The sequence below is a fragment of the Carcharodon carcharias genome (assembly GCF_017639515.1).
Source record: "Carcharodon carcharias isolate sCarCar2 chromosome 36 unlocalized genomic scaffold, sCarCar2.pri SUPER_36_unloc_3, whole genome shotgun sequence".
NCBI classification, from domain to species: Eukaryota; Metazoa; Chordata; class Chondrichthyes; order Lamniformes; family Lamnidae; genus Carcharodon; species Carcharodon carcharias.
Window position 1 is genome coordinate 950,428 of NW_024470748.1, and position 17,162 is coordinate 967,589.

General features: G+C 58.0%; 1 protein-coding gene across 1 annotated transcript in view; it reads left to right on the top strand.

Moving 5' to 3' along the window:
- LOC121274450 (DC-STAMP domain-containing protein 2-like) overlaps positions 1-17,162 on the top strand; it is a 186,321-nt gene that overhangs the window by 164,700 nt on the left and 4,459 nt on the right. The window contains exon 12 of the mRNA XM_041181786.1: positions 15,499-15,626. Within this exon, the coding sequence (XP_041037720.1) occupies positions 15,499-15,626 (128 nt within the window). The remainder of the gene's footprint in view (positions 1-15,498; positions 15,627-17,162) is intronic.

Genomic DNA, 17,162 nt, shown 5'->3' on the forward strand with positions numbered 1-17,162 from the left:
TCCGACAGTACGGCGCTCCCTCAGTACTGATCCTCTGACATTGCGGCTCTCCCTCAGCACTGACCCTCCGACAGTGCGGATCTCCCTCAGTACTGACCATCCGACAGTGCGGCTCTCCCTCAGTACTGACCATCCGACAGTGCGGCTCTCCCTCAGCGCTGACCCTCCGACAGTGCGGCTCTCCCTCAGCGCTGACCCTCCGACAGTGCGGCTCTCCCTCAGCGCTGACCCTCCGACAGTGCGGCTCTCCCGCAGCGCTGAACCTCCGACAGTGCGGCTCTCCCTCAGCGCTGACCCTCCGACAGTGCGGCTCTCCCTCAGCGCTGACCCTCCGACAGTGCGGAACTCCTTCAGCGCTGACCCTCCGACAGTGCGGCTCTTCCTCAGCACTGACCCTCCGACAGTGCGGCTCTCCCTCAGCGCTGACCCTCCGACAGTGCGGCTCTCCCTCAGCGCTGACCCTCCGACAGTGCGGCTCTCCCTCAGCGCTGACCCTCCGACAGTGCGGCTCTCCCTCAGCGCTGACACTCCGACATTCCGGCTCTCCCTCAGCGCTGACCCTCCGACATTCCGGCTCTCCCTCAGCGCTGACCCTCCCACGGTGCGGCTCTCCCTCAGCGCTGACCCTCCGACAGTGCGGCTCTCCCTCAGCGCTGACCCTCCGACAGTGCGGCTCTCCCTCAGCGCTGACCCTCCGACAGTGCGGCTCTCCCTCAGCGCTGACCCTCCGACAGTGCGGCTCTCCCTCAGCGCTGACCCTCCGACAGTGCGGCTCTCCCTCAGCGCTGACCCTCCGACAGTGCGGCTCTCCCTCAGCGCTGACCCTCCCACAGTGCGGCTCTCCCTTAGCGCTGACCCTCCCACAGTGCGGCTCTCCCTCAGCGCTGACCCTCCCACAGTGCGGCTCTCCCTCAGCGCTGACCCTCCCACAGTGCGGCTCTCCCTCAGCGCTGACCCTCCCACAGTGCGGCTCTCCCTCAGCGCTGACCCTCCCACAGTGCGGCTCTCCCTCAGCGCTGACCCTCCCACAGTGCGGCTCTCCCTCAGCGCTGACCCTCCCACAGTGCGGCTCTCCCTCAGCGCTGACCCTCCCACAGTGCGGCTCTCCCTCAGCGCTGACCCTCCGACAGTGCGGCTCTCCCTCAGCGCTGACCCTCCCACAGTGCGGCTCTCCCTCAGCGCTGACCCTCCCACAGTGCGGCTCTCCCTCAGCGCTGACCCTCCGACAGTGCGGCTCTCCCTCAGCGCTGACCCTCCCACAGTGCGGCTCTCCCTCAGCGCTGACCCTCCCACAGTGCGGCTCTCCCTCAGCGCTGACCCTCCCACAGTGCGGCTCTCCCTCAGCGCTGACACTCCCACAGTGCGGCACTCCCTCAGCACTGACCCTCCGACAGTGCGGCTCTCCCTCAGCACTGACCCTCCCACAGTGCGGCACTCCCTCAGCACTGACCCTCCGACAGTGCGGCTCTACCTCAGTACTGACCCTCCCACAGTGCCACACTCCCTCAGTACTGACCCTCCCACAGTGCGGCACTCCCTCAGTACTGACCCTCCCACAGTGCGGCACTCCCTCAGTACTGACTCTCCGACAGTGCGGCACTCCCTCAGTACTGACCCTCCGACAGTGCGGCACTCCCTCAGTACTGACCCTCCGACAGTGCGGCTCTCCCTCAGTACTGACCCTCCGACAGTGCGGCACTACCTCAGTACTGACCCTCCTACAATGCGGTGCTCCCACAGTAATGACCGTCCGATGCTGCGGCACTCCCTTAGTACTGGCCCTCCCATAGTGCGGCACTCCCTCATTACTGACTCCCCGATAGTGCAGCACTTCTCAGTACTGACCCTCCCAAATTGCGGCGCTCCCTCAGTTCTGACCCTCCGACAGTGCGGCATTCCCTCAGTACTGACCCTCCGACAGTGCTGCACTCCCTCAGTACTGACCCTCTGACAGTGCAGCACTCCCTCAGTACTGACCCTCTGAAAGTGCAGCACTCCCTCAGTACTGACCCTCCCACAGTGCGTCACTCCCTCCGTACTGACCCCCCGACAGTGCAGCAATCCCTCACTACTGACCCTCTGACAGTGCGGCTCTCCCTCACTACTGACCCTACAACAGTGCGGCACTACCTCAGCATTGACCCTCCGACAGTGCTTCACTACCTCAGTACTGACCCCCCGACAATGCGACACACCCTCACTACTGACCCTACAACAGTGCGGCACTCCCTCAGTACTGACCCTCCGACAGTGCGTCACCCCCTCAGTACTGACCCCCCGACAGTGCTACACACCCTCACTACTGACCCTACAACAGTGCGGCACTCCCTCAGCACTGACCCTCCGACAGTACGGCGCTCCCTCAGTACTGATCCTCTGACATTGCGGCTCTCCCTCAGCACTGACCCTCCGACAGTGCGGATCTCCATCAGTACTGACCATCCGACAGTGCGGCTCTCCCTCAGTACTGACCATCCGACAGTGCGGCTCTCACTCAGTACTGACCCTCCCACAGTGCGGCGCTCCCTCAGCACTGTCCGTCCTACAGTGCGGCACTCCCTCAGTACTGACCCTCCCACAGTGCGGCTCTACCTCAGTACTGACCCTCCCACAGTGCGGCACTCCCTCAGTACAGTCCCTCCTACAATGCGGTGCTCCCACAGTAATGACCCTCCGATGCTGCGGCACTCCCTTAGTACTGGCCCTCCCATAGTGCGGCACTCCCTCATTACTGACCCCCCGACAGTGCTACACACCCTCACTACTGACCCTACCACAGTGCGGCACTCCCTCAGCACTGACCCTCCGACAGTACAGCGCTCCCTCGGTACTGATCCTCCGACATTGCGGCTCTCCCTCAGCACTGACCCTCCGACAGTGTGGCTCTCCCTCAGCACTGACCCTCCGACAGTGCGGCGCTCCCTCAGTACTGACCCTCCGACAGTGCGGATCTTCATCAGTACTGACCCTCCGACAGTGCGGCGCTCCCTCAGTACTGACACTCCGACAGTGCGGCTCTCACTCAGTACTGACCATCCGACAGTGCGGCAATCACTCAGTACTGACCATCCGACAGTGCGGATCTTCATCAGTACTGACCCTCCCACAGTGCGGCGCTCCCTCAGTACTGACACTCCGACAGTGCGGCACTCCCTCAGTACTGACCCACTGACAGTGCAGCTCTCCCTCAGTACTGACCCACTGACAGTGCAGCTCTCCCTCAGTACTGACCCACTGACAGTGCAGCTCTCCCTCAGTACTGACCCACTGACAGTGCAGCTCTCCCTCAGTACTGACCCACTGACAGTGCAGCTCTCCCTCAGTACTGACCCACTGACAGTGCAGCGCTCCCTCAGTACTGACCCACTGACAGTGCAGCTCTCCCTCATTACTGACCCACTGACAGTGCAGCTCTCCCTCATTACTGACCCACTGACAGTGCAGCTCTCCCTCAGTACTGACCCACTGACAGTGCAGCTCTCCCTCAGTACTGACCCACTGACAGTGCAGCTCTCCCTCAGTACTGAGCCACTGACAGTGCAGCTCTCCCACAGTACTGACCCACTGACAGTGCAGCTCTCCCTCAGTACTGACCCACTGACAGTGCAGCTCTCCCTCAGTACTGACCCACTGACAGTGCAGCTCTCCCTCAGTACTGACCCACTGACAGTGCAGCTCTCCCTCAGTACTGACCCACTGACAGTGCAGCTCTCCCTCAGTACTGACCCACTGACAGTGCAGCTCTCCCTCAGTACTGACCCACTGACAGTGCAGCTCTCCCTCAGTACTGACCCACTGACAGTGCAGCTCTCCCTCAGTACTGACCCACTGACAGTGCGGCACTCACTCAGTATTGACCCTCCGACAGTGTGGCGCTCCCTCAGTACTGACCCTCTGATGCTGCGTCACTCCCTTAGCACTGGCCATCCCACAATGCGGCACACCCTCAGTACTGACCCTCCTACAGTGCGGCACTCCGTCAGTACTGACCTTCCGATAGTTTGGGGCACACTCTGTACTGACCCTCCGACAGTGCGGCGATCCATCAGTATTTATCATCTGACAGTGCGGCACTCCCTCCGTACTGACCCTCCGACAGTGTGGCACTCCCTCCGTACTGACCCTCCAACAGTGCAGCACTCCCTCAGCACTGACCCTCCGACAGTGCAGCACTCCCTCAGTACTGACCCACCAACATTGCTTTGCTCCCTCAGTACTCACCCTCCGACAGTGCGGCACTCCCTCACTACTGACCCTACAACAGTGCGGCACTCCCTCAGTACTGACCCTCCGACAGTGCAGCTCTCCCTTAGCGCTGAACCTCCGACAGTGCGGCACTCCCTCAGTACTGACCCTCCGACAGTGTGGCACTCCCTCAGTACTGACCCTCCGACAGTGCAGCACTCCCTCAGTACTGACCCTCCGACAGTGCGGCACTCCCTCAGTACTGACCCTCCGACAGTGTGGCACTTCTTCAGTACTGACTGTCCGACAGAGTAGCGCTCCCTCACTACTCACCATCCCACAGTGCAGCACTCCCTCTGTACTGACCCCCCTGACAGTGAGGCACTCCCTCATTAAAGACCTTTCGACAGTACCGCACTCCCTCATTTCTGACCCTCTGACAGTGCGGCGTTCCCTCAGTACTGACCCTCCGACCATGCAGCACTCCCTCAATACTGACCCTCTGACAGTGCGGCACTCCCTCAGTACTGACCCTCCGAAAGTGCCGCATTCCCTCAGTGCTGACCCTCCGACAGTGCGGTTCTCCCTCAGCGCTGACCCTCCGACAGTGCGGCTCTCCCTCAGCGCTGACCCTCCGACAGTGCGGCTCTCCCTCAGCGCTGACCCTCCGACAGTGCGGCTCACCCTCAGCGCTGACCCTCCGACAGTGCGGCTCTCCCTCAGCGCTGACCCTCCGACAGTGCGGCTCTCCCTCAGCGCTGACCCTCCGACAGTGCGGCTCTCCCTCAGCGCTGACCCTCCGACAGTGCGGCTCTCCCTCAGCGCTGACCCTCCGACAGTGCGGCTCTCCCTCAGCGCTGACCCTCCGACAGTGCGGCTCTCCCTCAGCGCTGACCCTCCGACAGTGCGGCTCTCCCTCATCGCTGACCCTCCGACAGTGCGGCTCTCCCTCAGCGCTGACCCTCCGACAGTGCGGCTCTCCCTCAGCGCTGACCCTCCGAAAGTGCGGCTCTCCCTCAGCGCTGACCCTCCGACAGTGCGGCTCTCCCTCAGCGCTGACCCTCCCACAGTGCGGCTCTCCCTCAGCGCTGACCCTCCCACAGTGCGGCTCTCCCTCAGCGCTGACCCTCCCACAGTGCGGCTCTCCCTCAGCGCTGACCCTCCGACAGTGCGGCTCTCCCTCAGCGCTGACCCTCCGACAGTGCGGCTCTCCCTCAGCGCTGACCCTCCGACAGTGCGGCTCTCCCTCAGCGCTGACCCTCCGACAGTGCGGCTCTCCCTCAGCGCTGACCCTCCGACAGTGCGGCTCTCCCTCAGCGCTGACCCTCCGACAGTGCGGCTCTCCCTCAGCGCTGACCCTCCGACAGTGCGGCTCTCCCTCAGCGCTGACCCTCCGACAGTGCGGCTCTCCCTCAGCGCTGACCCTCCGACAGTGCGGCTCTCCCTCAGCGCTGACCCTCCGACAGTGCGGCTCTCCCTCAGCGCTGACCCTCCGACAGTGCGGCTCTCCCTCAGCGCTGACCCTCCGACAGTGCGGCTCTCCCTCAGCGCTGACCCTCCGACAGTGCGGCTCTCCCTCAGCGCTGACCCTCCGACAGTGCGGCTCTCCCTCAGCGCTGACCCTCCGACAGTGCGGCTCTCCCTCAGCGCTGACCCTCCGACAGTGCGGCTCTCCCTCAGCGCTGACCCTCCGACATTCCGGCTCTCCCTCAGCGCTGACCCTCCGACATTCCGGCTCTCCCTCAGCGCTGACCCTCCGACATTCCGGCTCTCCCTCAGCGCTGACCCTCCCACAGTGTGGCTCTCCCTCAGCGCTGACCCTCCCACAGTGCGGCTCTCCCTCAGCGCTGACCCTCCGACAGTGCGGCTCTCCCTCAGCGCTGACCCTCCGACAGTGCGGCTCTTCCTCAGCGCTGACCCTCCGACAGTGCGGCTCTCCCTCAGCGCTGACCCTCCCACAGTGCGGCTCTCCCTCAGCGCTGACCCTCCCACAGTGCGGCTCTCCCTCAGCGCTGACCCTCCCACAGTGCGGCTCTCCCTCAGCGCTGACCCTCCCACAGTGCGGCTCTCCCTCAGCGCTGACCCTCCCACAGTGCGGCTCTCCCTCAGCGCTGACCCTCCCACAGTGCGGCTCTCCCTCAGCGCTGACCCTCCCACAGTGCGGCTCTCCCTCAGCGCTGACCCTCCCACAGTGCGGCTCTCCCTCAGCGCTGACCCTCCCACAGTGCGGCTCTCCCTCAGCGCTGACCCTCACACAGTGCGGCTCTCCCTCAGCGCTGACACTCCCACAGTGCGGCACTCCCTCAGCACTGACCCTCCGACAGTGCGGCTATCCCTCAGCACTGACCCTCCCACAGTGCGGCACTCCCTCAGTACTGACCCTCCGACAGTGCGGCACTCCCTCAGTACTGACCCTCCGACAGTGCGGCACTCCCTCAGTACTGACCCTCCGACAGTGCGGCTCTCCCTCAGTACTGACCCTCCGACAGTGCGGCACTACCTCAGTACTGACCCTCCTACAATGCGGTGCTCCCACAGTAATGACCGTCCGATGCTGCGGCACTCCCTTAGTACTGACTCCCCGATAGTGCAGCACTTCTCAGTACTGACCCTCCCAAATTGCGGCTCTCACTCAGTACTGACCATCCGACAGTGCGGCACTCACTCAGTACTGACCATCCGACAGTGCGGCACTCACTCAGTACTGACCATCCGACAGTGCGGATCTTCATCAGTACTGACCCTCCGACAGTGCGGCGCTCCCTCAGTACTGACACTCCGACAGTGCGGCTCTCACTCAGTACTGACCATCCGACAGTGCGGCACTCACTCAGTACTGACCCTCCGACAGTGCGGATCTTCATCAGTACTGACCCTCCGACAGTGCGGCGCTCCCTCAGTACTGACCCTCCGACAGTGCGGCTCTCACTCAGTACTGACCATCCGACAGTGCGGCACTCACTCAGTACTGACCATCCGACAGTGCGGCACTCACTCAGTACTGACCATCCGACAGTGCGGCACTCACTCAGTACTGACCATCCGACAGTGCGGCACTCACTCAGTACTGACCATCCGACAGTGCGGCACTCACTCAGTACTGACCATCCGACAGTGCGGCATTCCCTCAGTACTGACCATCCGACATTGCGGCTCTCACTCAGTACTGACCCTCCCACAGTGCGGCGCTCCCTCAGCACTGACCCTCCGAAAGTGCGGCACTCCCTCAGTACTAACCCTCCCACAGTGCAGAACTCCCTCAGTACAGTCCCTCCTACAATGCGGTGCTCCCACAGTAATGACCGTCCGATGCTGCGGCACTCCCTTAGTACTGGCCCTCCCATAGTGCACTCCCTCATTACTGACTCCCCGATAGTGCAGCACTTCTCAGTACTGACCCTCCCAAATTGCGGCGCTCCCTCAGTACTGACCCTCCGACAGTGCGGCGTTCCCTCAGTACTGACCCTCCGACAGTGCGGCGTTCCCTCAGTACTGACCCTCCGACAGTGCTGCACTCCCTCAGTACTGTCCCTCTGACAGTGCAGCACTCCCTCAGTACTGACCCTCTGAAAGTGCAGCACTCCCTCAGTACTGACCCTCCCACAGTGCGTCACTCCCTCAGTACTGACCCCCCGACAGTGCAGCAATCCCTCACTACTGACCCTCTGACAGTGCGGCTCTCCCTCAGCACTGACCCTCCGACAGTGCGTCACTACCTCAGTACTGACCCCCCAACAATGCGACACACCCTCACTACTGACCCTACAACAGTGCGGCACTCCCTCAGTACTGACCCTCCGACAGTGCGTCACCCCCTCAGTACTGACCCCCCGACAGTGCTACACACCCTCACTACTGACCCTACAACAGTGCGGCACTCCCTCAGCACTGACCCTCCGACAGTACGGCGCTCCCTCAGTACTGATCCTCTGGCATTGCGGCTCTCCCTCAGCACTGATCCTCCGACAGTGCGGATCTCCATCAGTACTGACCCTCCGACAGTGCGGCTCTCCCTCAGTACTGACCATCCGACAGTGCGGCTCTCACTCAGTACTGACCCTCCCACAGTGCGGCGCTCCCTCAGCACTGACCGTCCTACAGTGCGGCACTCCCTCAGTACTGACCCTCCCACAGTGCGGCTCTACCTCAGTACTGACCCTCCCACAGTGCGGCACTCCCGCAGTACAGTCCCTCCTACAATGCGGTGCTCCCACAGTAATGACCCTCCGATGCTGCGGCACTCCCTTAGTACTGGCCCTCCCATAGTGCGGCACTCCCTCATTACTGACCCCCCGACAGTGCTACACACCCTCACTACTGACCCTACCACATTGCGGCACTCCCTCAGCACTGACCCTCCGACAGTACAGCGCTCCCTCGGTACTGATCCTCCGACATTGCGGCTCTCCCTCAGCACTGACCCTCCGACAGTGTGGCTCTCCCTCAGTACTGACCCTCCGACAGTGCGGATCTTCATCAGTACTGACCCTCCGACAGTGCGGCGCTCCCTCAGTACTGACACTCCGACAGTGCGGCTCTCACTCAGTACTGACCATCCGACAGTGCGGCACTCACTCAGTACTGACCATCCGACAGTGCGGCACTCACTCAGTACTGACCATCCGACAGTGCGGCACTCACTCAGTACTGACCATCCGACAGTGCGGATCTTCATCAGTACTGACCCTCCGACAGTGCGGCGCTCCCTCAGTACTGACACTCCGACAGTACGGCTCTCACTCAGTACTGACCATCCGACAGTGCGGCACTCACTCAGTACTGACCCTCCGACAGTGCGGATCTTCATCAGTACTGACCCTCCGACAGTGCGGCGCTCCCTCAATACTGACCCTCCGACAGTGCGGCTCTCACTCAGTACTGACCATCCGACAGTGCGGCACTCACTCAGTACTGACCATCCGACAGTGCGGCACTCACTCAGTACTGACCATCCGACAGTGCGGCACTCACTCAGTACTGACCATCCGACAGTGCGGCACTCCCTCAGTACTGACCATCCGACAGTGCGGCTCTCACTCAGTACTGACCCTCCCACAGTGCGGCGCTCCCTCAGCACTGACCCTCCGAAAGTGCGGCACTCCCTCAGTACTGACCCTCCCACAGTGCAGAACTCCCTCAGTACAGTCCCTCCTACAATGCGGTGCTCCCACAGTAATGACCCTCCGACGCTGCGGCACTCCCTTAGTACTGGCCCTCCCATAGTGCGGCACTCCCTCATTACTGACTCCCCGATAGTGCAGCACTTCTCAGTACTGACCCTCCCAAATTGCGGCGCTCCCTCAGTACTGACCCTCCGACAGTGCGGCGTTCCCTCAGTACTGACCCTCCGACAGTGCGGCGTTCCCTCAGTACTGACCCTCCGACAGTGCGGCGTTCCCTCAGTACTGACCCTCCGACAGTGCTGCACTCCCTCAGTACTGTCCCTCTGACAGTGCAGCACTCCCTCAGTACTGACCCTCTGAAAGTGCAGCACTCCCTCAGTACTGACCCTCCCACAGTGCGTCACTCCCTCAGTACTGACCCCCCGACAGTGCAGCAATCCCTCACTACTGACCCTCTGACAGTGCGGCTCTCCCTCACTACTGACCCTACAACAGTGCGGCACTCCCTCTGTACTGACCCTCCGACAGTGCGGCACTCCCTCTGTACTGACCCTCCGACAGTGCGGCACTCCCTCAGCACTGACCCTCCGACAGTGCGTCACACCCTCACTACTGACCCTACAACAGTGCGGCACTCCCTCAGTACTGACCCTCCGACAGTGCGTCACCCCCTCAGTACTGACCCCCCGACAGTGCTACACACCCTCACTACTGACCCTACAACAGTGCGGCACTCCCTCAGCACTGACCCTCCGACAGTACGGCGCTCCCTCAGTACTGATCCTCTGACATTGCGGCTCTCCCTCAGCACTGACCCTCCGACAGTGCGGATCTCCATCAGTACTGACCCTCCGACAGTGCGGCTCTCCCTCAGTACTGACCATCCGACAGTGCGGCTCTCACTCAGTACTGACCCTCCCACAGTGCGGCTCTCCCTCAGCACTGACCGTCCTACAGTGCGGCACTCCCTCAGTACTGACCCTCCCACAGTGCGGCTCTACCTCAGTACTGACCCTCCCACAGTGCGGCACTCCCTCAGTACAGTCCCTCCTACAATGCGGTGCTCCCACAGTAATGACCCTCCGATGCTGCGGCACTCCCTTAGTACTGGCCCTCCCATAGTGCGGCACTCCCTCATTACTGACCCCCCGACAGTGCTACACACCCTCACTACTGACCCTACCACAGTGCGGCACTCCCTCAGCACTGACCATCCGACAGTACAGCGCTCCCTCGGTACTGATCCTCCGACATTGCGGCTCTCCCTCAGCACTGACCCTCCGACAGTGTGGCTCTCCCTCAGTACTGACACTCCGACAGTGCGGCGCTCCCTCAGTACTGACCCTCCGACAGTGCGGATCTTCATCAGTACTGACCCTCCGACAGTGCGGGGCTCCCTCAGTACTGACACTCCGACAGTGCGGCTCTCACTCAGTACTGACCATCCGACAGTGCGGCACTCACTCAGTACTGACCATCCGACAGTGCGGCACTCACTCAGTACTGACCATCCGACAGTGCGGCACTCATTCAGTACTGACCATCCGACAGTGCGGCACTCACTCAGTACTGACCATCCGACAGTGCGGCACTCCCTCAGTACTGACCATCCGACAGTGCGGCACTCCCTCAGTACTGACCATCCGACAGTGCGGCGCTCCCTCAGCACTGACCCTCCGAAAGTGCGGCACTCCCTCAGTACTGACCCTCCCACAGTGCAGAACTCCCTCAGTACAGTCCCTCCTACAATGCGGTGCTCCCACAGTAATGACCCTCCGATGCTGCGGCACTCCCTTAGTACTGGCCCTCCCATAGTGCGGCACTCCCTCATTACTGACTCCCCGATAGTGCAGCACTTCTCAGTACTGACCCTCCGACAGTTTGGGGCTCCCTCAGTACTGACCCTCCGACAGTGCGGCGATCCATCAGTATTTATCCTCTGACAGTGCGGCACTCCCTCAGTACTGACCCTCCGACAGTGCGTCACTCCCTCAGTACTGACCCCCCGACAGTGCGACACACCCTCACTACTGACCCTACAACAGTGCGGCGCACCCTCAGCACTGACCCTCCGACAGTGCGGCTCTCCCTCAGCTCTGACCCTCCGACAGTGCGGCTCTCCCTCAGCGCTGACCCTCCCACAGTGCGGCTCTCCCTCAGCGCTGACCCTCCGACAGTGCGGCGCTCCCTCAGCGCTGACCCTCCCACAGTGCGGCTCTCCCTCAGCTCTGACCCTCCGACAGTGCGGCGCTCCCTCAGTATTGATCCTCCGACAGTGCAGCACTCCCTCAGTACTGATCCTCCGACAGTGCGGCTCTCACTCAGTACTGACCCTCCCACAGTGCGGCTCTCCCTCAGTACAGTCCCTCCTACAATGCGGTGCTCCCACAGTAATGACCCTCCGATGCTGCGACACTCCCTTAGTACTGGCCCTCCCATAGTGCGGCACACCCTCATTACTGACTCCCCGATAGTGCAGCACTTCTCAGAACTGACCCTCCCAAATTGCGGCACTCCCTCAGTACTGACCCTCCCACATTGCGGCGCTCCCTCAGTACTGACCCTCCGACATTGCAGCGCTCCCTCAGTACTGACCCTCAGACATTGGGATCTGGAGGCTCCTGTCACCTGCGGAATAATTCTGAACGGCACTTTGGGGCTCTTGTAATTTCCATGAGTCCTGCCCATTCCCTTCCCGCTTTTTTTCCTCAGCTTTTATAGATCCATGGTTGCCCAGATGCAGCCTGTTCAGCCCATCGCCTCCATGCTGCCTCTCTGTACCCCAATCTGTCAGCCCCATTCCTCCACTCTCTCCCCTCCATCTTCCAAGCTTATTTCCCTCGACTGTCCGTCCAATTTCCTTTTGAAAATATTCATCGTCTCCGTTGACACCCCCCTTGTGGGCAGCAAGTTCCAGGTCAACACCCTTCGCTCTGTAAAACTGCTCTTCCTCATATCGCCCCTGCCACCCCTCACCCAAATGCTTAAATCTGTGCCCCCACCCTTCCCAGTCCGTGTACCATCAGCCAATGGGTACAGCTCTTCTTTCTCTCCCTTATCAAAACCTGTCACCATCTTATAAAAGCAAAAAACTGTGGATGCGGGAAATCCAAAACCAAAACTGAAACAGAAATACCTGGAAAAACTCAGCAGGTCTGGCAGCATCGGCAGAGAAGAGCACAGTTGATATTTCGAGTCCTCATGACCCTTCAACAGAACTGAGTAGAAATAGGAATGGGGTGAAATATAACCTGGTTTAAGGGGCGGGGGGGGTGGATGATGGGACAAGAAGAGCTGGATAGAGGGCCAGTGGTAGGTGGAGACAACTGAAAGATGTCACAGGCAAAAGGACAAAGAGGTGTTGAATGTGGTGATATTATCTAAGGAATGTGCTAATTAAGGGTCGAAAGCAGGATGAGCAAGGTACAGATAGACCTAGTGGGGGGTGGGGTGAGGGGAAGGAATCGTAAAATGCTAAAAGGTAGAGATAAAACAAGTATAGAAATACATTTAAAAATAATGGAAATAGGTGGGAAAGGAAAAAATATAAATTATTGGAAAAAAAACAAAAAAGCAGGGGACAAAGCGGCAAGGGATTGGGGATGGAGGAGAGAGTTCATGATCTAAAATTGTTGAACTCAATATTCAGTCCGGAAGGCTGTAAAGTGCCTAGTCGGAAGATGAGGTGTTGTTCCTCCAGTTTGTGTTGAGCTTCACTGGAACTTTGCAGCAAGCCAAGGACAGACATGTGGGCATGAGAGCAGGGTGGAATGTTGAAATGACAAGCGACAGGGAGGTTTGGGTAATGCTTGTGGACAGACCGAAGGTGATCTGCAATGTGGTTACTCAGTCTGCATTTGGTATCTCCAATTTAGAGGAAACCGCATTGGGAGCAACAAATGCAGTAGACAAAATTGAATGAAGTGCAAGTGAAATGCTGCTTCACTTAAAAGTGTTTGGGCCCTTGGACAGTGAGGAGAGAAGAAGTGAAGGGGCAGCTGTTGCATCTTCTGCGGTAGCATGGGAAGGTGCCGTGGGAGGGGGGGTTGAGGAGCAGGGTGTGATGGAGGAGTGGACCAAGATGTCACAGAGGGAACGATCCTTATGGAATGCCGCCAGGGGGTGAAGGAAAGATGTGTTTGGTGGTGGCATCATGCTGGAGTTGGCGGAAATGGCGGAGGATGATCCTTTGAATGCGGAGGCTGGTGGGGTGATAAGTGAGGACAAGGGGGACCCTATCATGTTTCTGGGAGGGAGGAGAAGGTTTGAAGTGGGAGATGGGCCGGACATGGTTCAGGGCCCTGTCAACGACTGTGGGTGGAAAACCTCGGTTAAGGAAGAAGGAGGACATGTCAGAGGAACTGTTTTTGAATGTAGCTTCATCGGAACAGATGCAACGGAGGCGAAGGAACTGAGAGAATGGGATGGAGTCCTTACAGGAAGCGGGGTGTGAGGAACTGTAGTCGAGGTAGCTGTGGGAGTCGGTGGGTTTGTAATGGATATTGGTGGACAGTCTATCACCAGAGATTGAGCAGAGAGGTCAAGGATGGGAAGGGAAGTGTCAGAGATGGACCATGTCAAAATAATGGAGGGGTGGAAATTGGAGCAAAATTAATATATTTTTTCCAGGTCCCAACGTATTTCCATCCGTTGTTTCATCTCTACCTTTTAGCCTTTTTAGATTCCTTCACCCGACCCCACCCCCCACTAGGGCTATCTGTATGTTGTTTGTCCTGCTTTCTACCCTTAATTAGCATATTCCTTTAGGTAATATCACCACCTTCAACACCTCTTTGTCCTTTTCTCTGTGACATCTTTTGGTTATCTCCAGCAATCTCTGGCCCTCTTTCAGCTCTTCTTGTCCCACCCAACCCCCGCCCCTCTTAAACCAGCTTATATTTCACCTCTTTTCTATTTTTACTTAGTTCTGTTGAAGGGTCATGAGGACTCGAAACATTAACTGTGCTCTTCTCCACCGATGTTGCCTGACCTGCTGAGTTTTTCCAGGTATTTCTGTTTTTTTTTTTGTCCTGTCACCATCTTGTTCACCTCGATCAAATCTCCCCTCGATCTCCTTCGCTCCAAGGAGAACAATCCCAGCTTCTCCAACCGAACCCTTTTGCTAAAGCCCCCTCATCCCTGGACCTGATCTGGTACATTCCCATCGGTACCCTCTCACAGACCCACACATCGTTAGTTGGGGCCTAACCCCTCTGCTTTTGTATTCAATGCCTCTGTTTCTGGAGCAGAAGATCCCAGCTGCTTCACTAACTGCTCTCTCAGTCTGTTCTGGATGAGTGCAGCTCCCACAACACTCCAGAAGCTCGACACCATCCAGGACAAAGCAGCCCTACTTGATCGGCCCCCCATCCACAAACATTCTCTCCCTCCACCACCGACATACAGTGGCAGCAGTGTGTGTACCATCTACAAGATGCACTGCAGGAATTCACCAACGCTCCTTCAACAGCACCTTCCAAACACACAACCGTTATCATCTACAAGGACAAGGGCAGCAGACACCTGGAAACCACGCCCACCTGGAAGTTCCCCTTCACGTCCCTCACCATCCTGCCTTGGAAATATATCGGCCGTTCCTTCACTGTCGCTGGGTCAAAATCCTGGAAATCCCTCCCTAACAGCACTGTGGGTGCACATATACCACAGGGTCAAAATCCTGGAAATCCCTCCCTAACAGCACTGTGGGTGCACATATACCACAGGGACAAAATCCTGGAACTCCCTCCCTAACAGCACTGTGGGTGCACGTATACCATAGGGACAAAATCCTGGAACTCCCTCCCCAACAGCACCCTGGGTCTACCTACACCACTTGGACTGCAGCGGTTCAAGAAGGCAGCTCACCACCACCTTCTCAAGGGGCAATTAGGGATGGGCAATAAAGGCTGGCCTAGCCAGTGAAGTGAAGCCCACATCCCATGAATGAAAAAATAAAATGAACCCCTAGATCCCTCTGACCCTGCACATTCTTTAGAACTCTACTGATACATCCATAATGCCTCTCCCTATCCCTTCTGCATCACCTCTCACTTCCCTCTATTCAATTCCATCTGCCACTCGTCTGCCCATTCTCCAAGCCGATCTACATCCTGTTGCGGTCTCTCGCCTTAACCTCACCAGACAGAGGAATCATTCGTTCATCAGCTACTTTCCCTGGATTTATTTTCAGGTACAAGCTGTTCGCTTGGATAGCGTCACTGGCTGGAATGTCCCAGGAATACTGCATGGCGTGTGGCCGGATTCGCGAAGAGGGGGACCGTGATTTATTTGTTCCCTGTATTACTCCCGGGTGTAAAGGTATTACCGATGTTTCAACAGACACCAATTCAAAGGTCATTTTTGGCTGAATTTTCATGTAGGATGTTTGAATCATCCACCATGTCTCATCGGAAAGAGGGCGAAAGACCCTTTACTTTATTCCTGCCTCAAAACAGGAGGAGGCCATTCAGCCCTTCCAATGTGTACCACTGTCTGATTCAATCATGGAGGGTCCCCATTTCAACTCCATCTTTTGTTCATTCTTTCATGGGATGTGGGCATCTCTGGTGAGACCAGCATTTGTTGCCCATCCCTAATTGCCCCCTTGAGCTGAGGGTCTCGCTTGGCCATCTGTGGGGGGACATTAAGAGTTGATCCCATGGCTGTGGGTCCGGAGTCACTTGTAGGCCAGACCGGGTAAGGAGGGCAGATTACCCTCCCTAAAGGGGATTAATGACCCATCAGGGTTTTTATGACAATCAATGATGGTCGTCAAGGGCACTGATACTGAGACTCGCTTTATATTCCAGATTTATTCATCGAATTTAAATTCCACCAGCGGCCGGGGTGGGATTTGAACCCATGTCTCCAGACCATTAGGCCAGGCCACTGGATTAGTCCAGTGACATTACCACAAAGTATTTGGCTACCTTGGTTTCCGTAGCTCTTATTCCCCTTACCCAACAAAATCTATCCAGCTCCATTTGGAAATTTCCAATTGACCCCCTCCCAAACTCAACAGCTTTTTTTGGTGCGGAGAGACTTCCACATTCCCGCTGCTGTGTGTGTGTCTGTGTGTGTGTGTGTGTGTCTGTGTGTGTGTCTGTGTGTGTGTCTGTGTGTGTGTCTGTGTGTGTGTCTGTGTCTGTGTCTGTGTCTGTGTGTGTGTGTGTGTGTGTGTGTGTGTAAGTGCTCCCTAACATCACCCCTGAATGGGCCTGATTCCAATTTTAAAGTTCTTCCCCCTTGTTCTGGACTCCCCGCCCCCACCAGAGGAAACAGTTTCTCTCTATCGATCCCTTCGAATCCTTTAATCATCTTAAACCCCTCGATTCGATCACCCTTTAATCTTCCACACTCGAGGGAATACAAGCCAAGTCTGTGTATGACATGCACACAGAATTTAACCCTTTCAGGCCCAGGGTCGTCCTGGTGAAACCTCAACTATAGGATTTAGTAGCAGAAGGAGGCCATTCAGCCCCTCAGCCTGGCCAACATTCACTAAGATCATGGCTGTCCGAATTCTGGTCTTAGCTCCACTTTCCTGCCTGTTGGCCCCATCACCCTTGACCCACCTCGCTGATCGAAAACCTGTCTAGCTCAGCCTTGAATATATTCCGGCCTCCACTGCTCTCTGGGGGAGAGAATTCCACAGACTGACCATCCTCCGAGAGATGAAATTCCTCCTCAAGTCCATCTTAACTGGACGAGCCCTAACTTTTAAGCTGTGTCCCCTCGTTCTAGACGCCCCTCTGAGGGGAAGCATCCTCTCACCACTGGGTCTGTTATTGGGAAATGAAGTTGAGCACCAATACGTGAGATGTGAGACGTGTTGTTCTGAAGAGCAAAGCTTCA